The 12507-nt window shown below is 35.2% G+C and overlaps 3 protein-coding genes across 5 annotated transcripts in view; 2 read left to right on the forward strand and 1 right to left on the reverse strand.

Annotated features, from left to right (window-relative positions):
- Nucleotides 1-371, forward strand: part of LOC111628632 — an 8391-nt gene extending 8020 nt beyond the window's left edge. Inside the window, 1 exon segment of the mRNA XM_023372462.1 lies at nucleotides 319-371. Within this exon segment, the coding sequence (XP_023228230.1) occupies nucleotides 319-371 (53 nt within the window).
- The window catches only part of LOC111628615 (spliceosome RNA helicase Ddx39b), a 45950-nt gene extending 40917 nt beyond the window's left edge, over nucleotides 1-5033 (reverse strand). Inside the window, exon 1 of one of the 2 annotated variants that reach the window (XM_023372444.1) lies at nucleotides 5015-5033. The gene's annotated coding sequence lies outside the window, so the exon portion shown is untranslated. The other variant, XM_023372443.1, reaches the window with a different exon arrangement.
- Nucleotides 271-2465, forward strand: LOC111628617 (ribosomal L1 domain-containing protein 1-like). 2 transcript variants are annotated; one of them, XM_023372447.1, is made up of 2 exons: nucleotides 271-891; nucleotides 972-2465. In XM_023372447.1, exon 2 carries the CDS (start codon nucleotides 991-993, stop codon nucleotides 1903-1905), a length of 915 nt encoding a protein of 304 aa, XP_023228215.1. In that variant the 5' UTR covers nucleotides 271-891; nucleotides 972-990; the 3' UTR covers nucleotides 1906-2465. The 2 variants fall into 2 exon arrangements, with proteins under 2 accessions (XP_023228215.1, XP_023228214.1); XM_023372446.1 differs by having other exon boundaries at nucleotides 271-887.
- Nucleotides 5034-12507: the final 7474 nt, after the last annotated feature.

Below are 12507 nucleotides of genomic sequence, written 5' to 3' on the forward strand. Positions count from 1 at the left end.
ATACTTTTTCTGGTGATAGCATGATATAATTGTGCAGTTAATGTTACCTATGGTGAGTAAAATGGCGGCTCGTCTCTGATTCCAGCAAACAAAAGAAAGGAAACAGTGGGGACGCACGTTCTAACCTAATCTAACCTATTCTAATAAATTACCATAATTATTACCAACCAAATTATTAGAATAGGTTAGGTTAGGTTAGAACGTGAGTCCCCACTGTTTACTGGAATCAGAGAAGAGCCGCCATGACGGTATACGTATCTGGACTTTAACCCGAAATACTGTAAAAGAAAGAAATATAATATTTTCTGACTTGGAAAGCGCACAAAACTGACGAATTAGAAGAAGACGGATACGAACGTTTGCAAGTATAAATTTTGCGAACCCTGAAATACTCAAAAATAATTGTAGTAAGTTTATTAATTGTTCAGTATTTCAATTTTAAAACATGTATGAATTACGAAATAAAACATCGATTTTACTAAAAATAGTAGCAAAAATGACTACTGTCCTCGGTACTCTTTGGTTAATTAACCAAAGAGTACCGAGATTTATAAATCTACGCGACAAAACGCATCTGTCAATTACTGTACTGTATAATGACCGAAACACAGTTTTCCTGGCATGGAGATCTTTACATGAAACCTCTGTGTATCTATAATTTGAATGTAATTTTCTATTACTTATAAATTAAATAGGATACAAAAATACATTATATGTTCTCATATATTCTCGGTTTTTAAATTTGTTCGCTACTTACACGTTTGATGTTCCAAGTTCTGTTGAAATTTTTTAAAACATTCGATCCTGTAGAACAGCCTAATGATGGTCATTTAAAATGGCTGAAAATTAAGCTGATTTATTAAAATAATGTTGTTTTGCTGATTTAAGTAAGTTTGTATTATTTTGTATTTTTGAGGACAATCAATTTAAATAAATATGTAATTTGTTAACACGATAATCAATTTAAGCAGATGGCGCTAGTTGTACAATATGGCGGACTCACGTGTTGGTGTGTCGAAAGTTCAAATTAGTGAAGCTGTTTTAGCTTTAAAAAAGGTTGAAAAATTATGGAAAGAGAATGAAAACAGAAAAACTAAATTGCTGGAAGATGATGAACATTCGGAAAAAGTATTTTTACAGATTGGATTGAAGAAGATCCCTGAAATTAAAAGTAAGGCAGTTAAGATTTATTTACCACATTGGAATTTAGAAAATGGAGTCGGTGAAGTTTGTCTGATTACCAGAGATTTGGATAAAAAGAATCCACGTGCTGATCCGGAAGAAACTGTTCGTCATTATAAAGAACTGTTACAAAAACATGAGATCACGTGTATTTCTGGGGTCGTATCTCTACGTGAATTGAATACTGATTATAAAGAATATGAAGCGAGACGAAAACTATGTAATGCTTATGATACATTTCTAACAGACAGGAAAACACTTGCTTCAGTCATTGCGGCATTGGGTAAATTTGTCAATGCTAATAAAATACCTCGTCGAATTAACATAAATTCTAAAAATTTAAAAAAGGAAATTACTAATGCATTAGCTTATTGTATGTGCTTTGTCAAAGGGAAAGGTTCTGTTTGTACTGTTTGTGTTGGTCATATTTCTCAGCCAAAAACTGAATTGGTCAAGAACATTATTACTGCTGTTGAGAAATTTTCGGATAGTGTTCAGGGTGGTTGGCGGAATATCAAAACATTGCATATTAAATGTGCTAAGTCTCTTGCGATACCATTTTATGTATCTCTTGAATCGCCAAACGAAGTAGATTTACCAACATCGGTGGTTTCCAACGAACCAATTGAAGATGAATTAACTACTTTAACAAACGGTCGTGTTAAAGTATATCCCGACGGAGAGGTTGAAGTAGTAGAATTTAATAAAACAAAAAAGAATTAATTATTCAATTATGTAACAATTTATTAAAATTTACTAAATAAAAATATATATTAATAAATTGTGTTTTAAAAGTATATTAATCATAACTTTTAAAATTATTTTACGTAAAAATTAAACAGTATTGTAGGCATATCAATTCAGGTTCTGAAATCAAGTTGTTTTCTTTATTTTAATTGATTTTTTACATTCTTTTTCTTTGTTGTTAACAGTTTTTGTTTCTTTACTTTCTTTGCTGATGTATTTTGTAATTTCTGATTTTTTCATCATTGTCATCCATTTGTTTTAATGTCTGGCAATATTCAGTCTGATTTTCCTCACTTTTAAGTATCATCTTTCTGTTTTTCTTTGTTGATGTATCAGCTGATTCGTGTTCTTCATTGGCTTTACATTTCTTCACTTTTTTCTTTAACATACTTGATTCTTCATTTTCAACTTGCATCTCATCATTCATTAAATCATTCTTGGAATTATTTGGTAATTCAGTTTCCTTCTTAGCAATTTTTTTTTATTTTGACACACTAAAAATAAAAAATTTTTAGTTAAAAAACAAGTAAAAATTATACTTTCNAAATATTGTTGACTCAACTACAGAGTATATTCAATCCTTAGAAGCTCTAAATTTTAATATAGATGAGTTTGAGCATATTATTTATGTTCATTATTCAATTTAAATTGGATGCAACAACCAGAGGCTGGTGGGAGCGCTCACTTAAAGGTGATGATATTCCTCTATTAAATGACTTATTAGAATTTTTGAAGGGTCATGTTAGAACCAAAACACAGATGAATAAAAGATTCATGCCTAAGGTTACATCTCTCTCGTCTCAAACGAAGGGACAATGTGCATGCTGTAAGGGAGACCATGCTTTATACAAATGTGCTAAATTTCAAAAGTTTAAGGTACAGGACAGAATAGAGTTAGCAAAAAGGGAAGGTTTGTGTTTTAATTGTTTGTCGAAAAATCACAGAGTGAGAAATTGGTCAGTCAATGTTTCTTGTTTAAACTGCAAGAGAAGACACAACTCACTCTTGTGTTATGGAAGGGAAAGAAATTTCATCTCTAAGGTAGACTTCAAGTCAAAACCACAAACCAGCCTTCCATCCATGAATTCAAGTATAGCTATTCCTGAGATGACGAAAGAAAGAATTTGTAAGTCAATTTGTGCCTCACATTGTGGAGGGTCAAGAAAGAATGTAAACAACCAAGTTCTATTATGTACTGCTCAAATTAAGGTTTTAAATTCAAACAACGAATGGGTAGAATGTCGATGTTTATTAGACTCAGGAAGTCAGAGATCATTTATTTCTAAAGAGTGTGTGACAAAATTAGGATTAAATGTAAGGGACAGTACAATTTCGGTTTCATGTCTAGGCGCATTCACCACTACAAGCAATGGAGAGGTTGAATTGATATTCACTTCACATTTTGAAAGTGAACTGCATGCTTATACTTCTGCCTTTGTAATAGAAAGAGTCACAGAAAAGCTTCCATATGTTTCATTACCTTCAGAGATTTGTACTGAATTTAGTGATCTTATTTTGGCCGATCCTTTCTTTTATATTTCAAGGAACATAGATATCCTGTTTGGCGTAAATGTATTTCTGTCGTTAATCAATGGAAATTTAATTAAACATAGTATGAGCTGTCCATTTGCATTGAGTTCTAAATTGGGTTGGATTATTGCAGGCAAGGTGACCTTTGAATCCCATGAGCCCAACAGAGTTGTGGTGAATCATTCTAATCACAAAAATTTAACAGCATCAATCCCTTAACACACAAATCTCCTTGCAAAATTTCAGAAGTTTTCTATGAAAAGCATAGAAGTCATTAAGCCTCAGAATGAACAAAATCATGCCCCTCACACAAACAGAAGAAAGACAATCCTGGGGTTCCCTAGTCTCACATGGAGCTAGAATCTTACCCTTTAGATGTAAAAAATTTTTTGATATAGCACTTTTTAAAAGTTTTGCCTACAAATTAAGATTTGCCATATAATACCAGAGGTAAGATGTGAACTTCAATGAGGGATTTACCAACCCTAGAGTTATAAAACATCCCGTATGAACAAAATGTCAATGAACCATACTTGTACATGTGATACTTCATGAGAAATTCACTTCCAAAGGTCAGTTTTTACATAAACCAGTATACTGTCTATTCTCCATGCTCCATGTTGGTTAAGGCCTGCCATCACTCACCTCAACCAATTCTCCACATGTATTGCTCACACATCCCCAAATACCGCAAGTGAATTACTCAAAGCTCGCATAATTGCGCGGACTAAACATTTAAACACAATGTCTTAGCAGAGTGACGCAATTCACAATTGCAAGATTTCTGGAAGTAGGCCAATTTTAAAGGCCTGTATCTTGCAAAGTCTCACACATAGTGGTATGGCTCCTTTGACCTTTTTGTTCTTATGGGTATGGTCTACAGTTGCAATAAGATCTCAACCATCTCATTCAGACTGGATAATTGTATGGTACCGGATTAGGTAGAAGTTACTTTTAGGTAATTTGTGTATGCCTATGTATATAAGCAATTTACCTATACTTCTATCCCCGGTTAATTGTGTTCTAGTTGAGACAATATTAGCACTACCCTTGCCCTACTTATAATTCATCTTACCTCTTACCCTATATTGACAATCAGATTAAGCAAGCAAAACGAAATGAAAACCCAGGTCTAAAATACGAAAAAAAAGTTATAAAATTTTGAACCAAATCTTAAAGAAAACGTCCTATTGCGAGTAATATCGCATTAACTGTCATTTAAAAACATTAAAAATGAATAAACACTCTTAAATTTAATATGAATAAACGGAAATGTCTGAACGAAGTGAAATCGCATTGTTCACTATGAAAATTTACAATTTCCTTCTTCACAAGCGTTTATTACTTGCTAATTTTACTCTTTATACTTTATAATTTAATTAAAATAATGTTTAGTATATAAAATAAAAAAAACGTTTACAGATTATACTTACAAAATCAATTTTAATCACCAACACCGGAATAAAACGGCAAAACACAAGAAAATGGCGACTTAGAATAAAAGAAATTAGTTGCCGAATTCCGATAATTACTGTAACGATAATAAGATACTTACCTTTCGTAGCCCAAAACTCGCCAAAGCAAAAATACTGTATTTTTAATATTTCATAATGGATTTACTTATTTTCTAAAATATAAAAATAATTTAAAATTTTTATATTAATTAATTAATATAATAGAGTTATTTTTAAACTATTTAACTTTATTTTACTATTATTAATCCTGTAGACGTCTGGATGCCACGCGGTCAAGGTGGCAGCCTATCGCTCCGAAGAACCTGGAATCGTATCCATACGGGTCAAAAAATCCCCAGGAATTTTTTGGGGGTGATCCTACCTATACAGGGATATGTCCCTCACTACCCGGCCGCCCCATATAAATGAGAGCTATACCTTTGAGGTAAAGCATATTAAATTAAGGGTTAATGTTACCCTAGGTATCGAGATGGCGACGTTTCCGGTAATCTCGTATCGGGGTACCGAGTGACGCTTGCGATAGAGGGCGCTGAATTTTAACGCGGCGGGTTATGCAAATTAATTCCGCTAAACGGACAAGGGGCGTGCGCGCGTGCGAAAGTTTGATTTGCGTGACGACGACAACGACGAAGAAGAAGGTCGGTTTGTTACAGGAAGTTGTTTTTATTTCGTTTAAATCGAAGGCGTTTTTTTGTTTTTTCCTCCCCATTCGTTATTTTTCTTCGGAATGAGTCATTTGGACGTTGCCTCCGGACAGTTTTGGCGGGGATGTACCTCCCGGGACTTTTTCCGTCTTCTCTAAAGCGACTATCCCGAATTGGGTCTGAATCCCAGAATCGACAGAAGGTTCAAATTTGCGGTAAAACTAGGATTACGGCACGTTGCCGACGTTTGCTCGAAATGTTCGAGACCTTGCAAAGTCGTTTATCGCGACGATAGGAAATCGTGTGCAATGAAGTGTCAAAAATGCCGGAACAACAGTTCGGCGTTCGAAGGAACTTTCAAAGGCGAATTCGGCAAAATTCCCTGGAGTAGCATACTGTCGTTTGTGTGGCACTATCTAGCGTTGGATTGCTCGACTACCGTATCGGCTAACAAGGCCGCCGTCGACTGGTCGAACCGCGTCCGATTCGCGATGCTAGTAGCTTTTCACAATATCCTGTCGTTCAAAATCGGAGGTCTGGGAAAAACTGTCGAACTGGACGAGACGGTTATCTGTTAGCGCAAGTACGAAAAAGGCCGTAAACTGAAGAGCACAAAGTGGGTAGCGGGCGGAATATGCCGAGAAGACAAAAGCTGCTTTGTATGTCAAGCGAACGATAGATCGGAAACGACGCTTAACTGGATCGTCTGTAAATTCGTAAACTCAGGCAGCACCGTTTTGACGGACGAATGGAAGGAATACAACCACATAGACAACCCGGAAGGCATAGAAATCACCCACGAGACGGTTAATCATTCGATTACCATTATGGGAAGAGCCCGAGGCCGTGCCCGCCGATCCCGTTAATAAAAGTAAGAAGAGAGAGAAAAGGCGGCGGAATAAGTAAGGAAAAACGAGACATCACGCAAAAAGTAGGAAAAAACAGAGAGAGAGAGAGAGAGAAGCATTCAAACGTAAGTAAAAAAAAAATTTTTACGCATTATTTTTACTTTATATATATGTATTTATGTTTTAGTAATAAGAAATAATTACGAAATAATAATAATATTTCGTAATTCGATTTGTTTCACTTTTGGGGGGGCGGCGGAGCAACCGCCGCCGAGTTCGCAAACAAGATGGCCGGAAGCGCCGACCGAGTTGGCGACCGACGCCATGTTCGATACCTAGGGTAACATTAATTGAATTGAGTAACTCTCATGAAACGCGGCCACTTTATTCAAATTTCTATATGCATCTCAAACAAAATATATGCCACTCAGAAATTTCTCATTAAAGTATTATGCTAAAAGGATAAAAACTAAAAAAAAGAGGTTAATACGGTATCGAAATTATTTCCTTTGAAATTTAATGCTTCATCTAAAGATTATTCTCAGCAGATTTTATCAACTATTCGCTAAGTTATAAATTTCATTACCAAACACAATATACATTGATGAAATCTAAACTTTACAAATGAAAAAGAGGTAAATTCCTTTCATTAAATCTTTTCATCATTTTCAAATGATATAATTGAGTAAGAGAGCTCAAATACAAAAATCTATCTATTAATATCGGTATTTCATCAATAAATAGTATTAAAATCTTAAATCGAATTCTATCATTTTGTAATTGAGAGAAATGACATATTCTGGTTTGTGTTAAGAAATGGTTGACAATATTTTTCTAATTTTTTTATTCTATGTTTTAAATAAGACAATTAGACTGCGAGGAAAAAGATTCAATTGTCTGTTTTATTCGTATACAGCAACGCGACACATGAACGATCTGTCGAAGGACATGCCTCCCGTAAGGACTTTTATGGGAAAATGGCCACTACTGTATTTAGGTGTTACTGGAAAGTGAATAAAAACCGGAAAACTTCCACGTGACTAGCCCATTTTTAAACGGGAGAAAATAGTTAATTTGAAAAATTTTAAATTTAACTTTTCGTTAAAATTGTGTCATTGTTAAAAACGTTACATTTTGTCGAAATCAAGAGTTAATTTATCATTTTAAAGTACGTTACAGTACGATATCAGAGAATGGCGTATGTTTCCTATATTTATGTACAGTACAAATAATGTTAACGATAAATGATGCTGAAATAAAAAAGTTCGTGTTGCTTTTGTAAATTGTTTATCTGTTCGTTAAAGTTGTAAATTCTATCGAGCATTTTCATACTAAATGCATGTACCGTACTTTTTACGCAATTTCTTTTTTACATGGCGTTATTTTGAACGTATCCACCGCGCAGAAAGAAAAATAAGTGTACAGTATCTTAGTTTTATTGTAAAGTAATGGACAAAATCCCATATGTTTTTGAAAATACATGCATCAGAAAATGATTGTAACTCCAATTAAGTTAAAATATTACTGAAATCGTCACTTATTCTAAATTAACCCTGAGTAATAATAAAATGAATAGATGATTAATAATAATAAATTCATATTTAATGAAAACAACTAACACGATAATTATTTCAAATTCCAAAGAAACAAACGGATTAATTAATTAATTGGGCTCTAACAATAATAATTAATAAAAACATTTAAAAAATATGGCTATAAATAAACGATTAAGCTTCCATCTAATGATAATCGTAAAAAAGCTACATCTCTGTTATTAATTATATAATTTAACCAAAATAAATTCTACATATTATCTGTTAACAGTTTAAAAAATTCCAGCAATATAGAGCCTATGTTACCGCTAAAGCTCGAAAGTCGTTAATGTGTACATTACCTAGCTAATCTGCAGATTAACTAGGGTGATCCGTTAAAGTTGTGAAAACTGTTCCATTTCTCAAATTACCTAGATAATGTGCAGCGTTTCTAGATAATCCGCACATTATCTAGATACTCTGGACTCGGTAAAGTACAAATAAGATATTTGCCACAAATAAATGTACCACAAATAGGTGTGCTTGTCGCAGAAACTAATTGCTATGAAATTCAAAATGTCACCAATCTTTAGACTGCACAATTGGATAATGTTACCTATGGTGGGTAAAATGGCGGCTCGTCTCTGATTCCAGGAAACAAAAGAAAGAAAACAGTGGGAACACACGTTCTAACCTAAACTAACCTATTCTAATAATTTGGTTGGTAATAATTATTGTATTTTATTAGAATAGGTTAGGTTAGGTTAGAACGTGCGTCCCCACTGTTTCCTTTCTTCTGTTTGCTGGAATCAGAGACGAGCCGCCATTTTACTCACCATAGGTAACATTAACTGCACAATTATATCACGCGATCACCAGAAAAAGTATGATAACTTTATTATTTTTCGTCTCCGGTCCAAAAGTAGGGTATCGTTGAAGTCGTCTCAATCCCCTCAGTTCAGATAGATACTCAAAGTCCCGAAATTCCATATAATAATTTCCTAATTGTATTAATATTTTAAACCATTTGATTTTTTGTTTTTTAATTGGTTGATGATTGATTCTATCAACTAATTTGTTGATTCTTTGATTGTATTAACTCGATTCTTTACATATCGAAAATTAAATAAAGAACATTATGTTAATTTAAGCGTACAGAAACGTTGCTGTTGTTCCAGCAAAAATCGTATTTTCACTTTACCGAGTGCCTAGTAGGTAATTTGAGAAATAAAAGCAATTTTAGCAACTTTAAGGGATCACCCTAGTTAATCTGCAGATTAGCTAGGTAATGTACACATTAACGACTTTCGAGCTTTAGCGGTAACACCTACATACTAAAGCATGTTAAAATAAACTCTACATAATATCTACGGAAAACCTGAAAAAATTTGTGATATTAAAGCGCTCCGACACTCCAATTGTTGTCGCAATCAGTGTATGTATTTTTTTGTCGTTATCTGGACCCTCCTCTGACCCGTCGGACCGCATTACAGCGCTCCGACACTCCAGTTGTTGTCGCCAGTGCCGGCTCGAGGCAAGATTTAGGATGGAGCGAGATCCTATTATGGCGCCCCCTGGTTGCCCCTAATTTATACNGTCGTCTCGTGGAATGCATCGCATCCACTCCTCAATCTTATCGCTAGGAGCACGGAAGAAATGTCTCTTCTCGTTCGATGACTTATATCCTGCCTTGCATCCTGGCACAAAGCACGTTGGCATTTTTATGGAGCTAAAAAAACAATTATTATAGGTCAAAATCACTGACTTCAGTATATACCTAGCAAGAACAACTATCTCCTGCTAACAGTGGCGCCGACTAGCGGCAAATATTGTCTCTAGCTAAGTTTGAACTATTAGTCGAAAGACCAGTTAATCTACCGACTCTGACGGAAGCAAGCGTTGTGAAGCTCGCGAACTAAGTCGGAGTAAACTAAAAAAGAGACACCCACATCGTCACCCATCTTGGAATCGTTAGTGTAAATTTTAAACATGAGATGATCACCTGGATCTTCAAAAGTAAACGTCAGGGGCAAGCTGACGGGAGGGGTTGTAATCGTAACGCGGGAGGATATTTTTGTCGAAGCTGAATTTTTTGATAATCATCGATCGAGGTCAAACTGGAGGGAATCTTACCTACTCTAATCATTTTGTCGACATCCGAGTCGCTATAATCTCGCCAGGGTAAGTGACGAGATTTTCCAGCCAAATTATGCGTTTAATTTCTAAGTCGATAGGGTAAACCCTGACATTATCCAAAGGGCAGTAGTGGGCGCGGTCCTATAAGCCTTCATAATTGAAGTTTTAGATTATTTACAAAAAGTCAAAATTAACTTTTGAGTCCATATTTTATCCTTTCTACACTACATGGACAGGATAAAAAATGGACTCAAAAGTTAATTTTGACTTTTTGTAAATAGTCTAAAACTTCAATTATGAAGAAAATAAATTTTGAGTTATCACAAGAATTGTACCTATAAGCCTTAGAAATGCGGAGAGCCGCAATCCTTTGAACAGATAACAGTTTTTTACGGTTATGGACTTTGGCGGCCACGTGGCCCAGACCTGTACGGTACAGAAGAGAGCTGGCTGAATTGCACCCCTGTAAATAAGGTTAGTAGCGTTAGGGCCAAGGCTCTAACTTTCACCGTAGACAGAAAAGAGTCAGGGATGAGGCACAGTCTCTACAATTATCTGGGGGATAACGCGTAATTTCCGTATTAAGGAATACAATTTACCCGAATTCCCTTACCTATGGGAAGGAAGCGGGAGTATTTTATTGGCGAAAAAGTCCATTTAATACGTTTGTTACTCGTATTATGACGACGAAGAGATTTTTTCATTGTAATTTACCAATCATTGACGTTTTGTCTTCACTATCGGTTCTTAATCATCACAGTTCTTTTTCGCAATAGCGACACGTGATTTTTCGTGGCAGCCGTCGTTTGTCAGAATTTCGTGGTGAATAACATCTAGAAAACAAAACGATAAACGAATGGCGTTTTTGTATCAAATTACCGGGAGTCGGGTTATTTCCCGCAATTAATACTCGTATAAGTTGCAATTGGCTCTTTTCAACTTATTGACATCGGTCGATCCAATTTCGTCCGTTAAGCGCACTTCTGTTTCAAAGACAATTTTTAATTATAAACCTTCCAAAACTACGAAAATGCGATTTATCTTTGCGTTACTCGATATTTACGCGTTTATTTGCAGAGAATGCCGTTAAAAGAACAGAGAAAGAAAATCGATAAACAGACGTCATTTTATTATAAAAGTATAGTTGAATACGCGATAAAAAGTCGATTTATTCTTATCCACTGCCGTTAATTACGCTGTCCTCTCGGCACGTTTTAATATAACAGATACGAAGGTGCTTAAATGTTAACCATATCGGTTGCCTCGTGACAAATATCAGTTGTTAAGAATCAAAATAAAAGACATGCTAGCACAAGGCATAATAGAAGAAACAACATCTCCTTATGCTTCTCCTTGTGTTGTTCTTCCCAAAGGGAATGGCGATTATAGATTGGCTCACAACTATATGAAAATCAACAAAGTGACGGAATTGGATCCTTATCCCTTTCCTTTAATAGATGATATCATCAATGGATTCGGAGGATGTAAATATTTTACAAAATTGGACTTAAAAGATGGATTTTGGCAGATTGGAATTAGTGAAGAGACTGGAAAGTATACGGCGTTCGTCACCCCATTTGGACACTATCAGTACACTCGTTTGCCTCAAGGTTGGAAAAATTCCCCGGCATTATTCCAAAAAGTTATGAATAAGGTACTGGGGGATCTCTTGGAAAATGAAAAAGTCCGGAATTATATCGACGATATAAGCACAGGGGCTGACAATGAAACAAGTAATGCGGAGCTCACCTATCGAGTATTATGGACATTATACAACGCAAACTTTGTTATAAACCTAAATAAATCCGAAAAAAATGTAAATAAAATCAAATTCTTGGGAAGATTTATATACGGTTTTAGCAAAACGACAGCAACAGAGTCGATCGAAAAAGTCCGTAATATGCCTCGGCCCCATGATTTTCACACGGTAAGGTGTTTCACGGGACTGACTATAGTCTAGCGTAAAGGTGATGAAGACTCAAGACTACTCGTAGGTATTGCCTGGGTGTGAAAAGGAAGAAGAAGAAAGAATTATAGGGAACTGGTGAAGATGAAGTAATAAAGCGAGATAGGAAAGAGGATGAATGGGAAGTATCATGAGCGCCCTGCTTCTTTTATTGCAACATAAATTAAAACATACCGTGTTTCCCCGAAAATAAGACAGTGTCTTATATTAATTTTTGCTCTGAAAAATGCGCTAAGTCTTATTTTCAGGGGATGTCTTATTTTTTTCCAACAAGAAGAATACACATTTATTACTGAACAAAAAAATTTCCAAGTCGAACTTACAAGTTAGACGAGAGTGACGTATATCCGGTGTGTCGAACTGTCGCCTTTTTATAGCGTCAACATCGGACTGAATGACCAATTAGTGCTTACTGAACCGTAGCACTATGCAAATGTCATGTAGCGT

Source organism: Centruroides sculpturatus, unplaced genomic scaffold (assembly GCF_000671375.1).
Source record: "Centruroides sculpturatus isolate CEXI.00-Female unplaced genomic scaffold, Cexi_2.0 scaffold549, whole genome shotgun sequence".
In the NCBI taxonomy this organism is placed as follows: Eukaryota; Metazoa; Arthropoda; class Arachnida; order Scorpiones; family Buthidae; genus Centruroides; species Centruroides sculpturatus.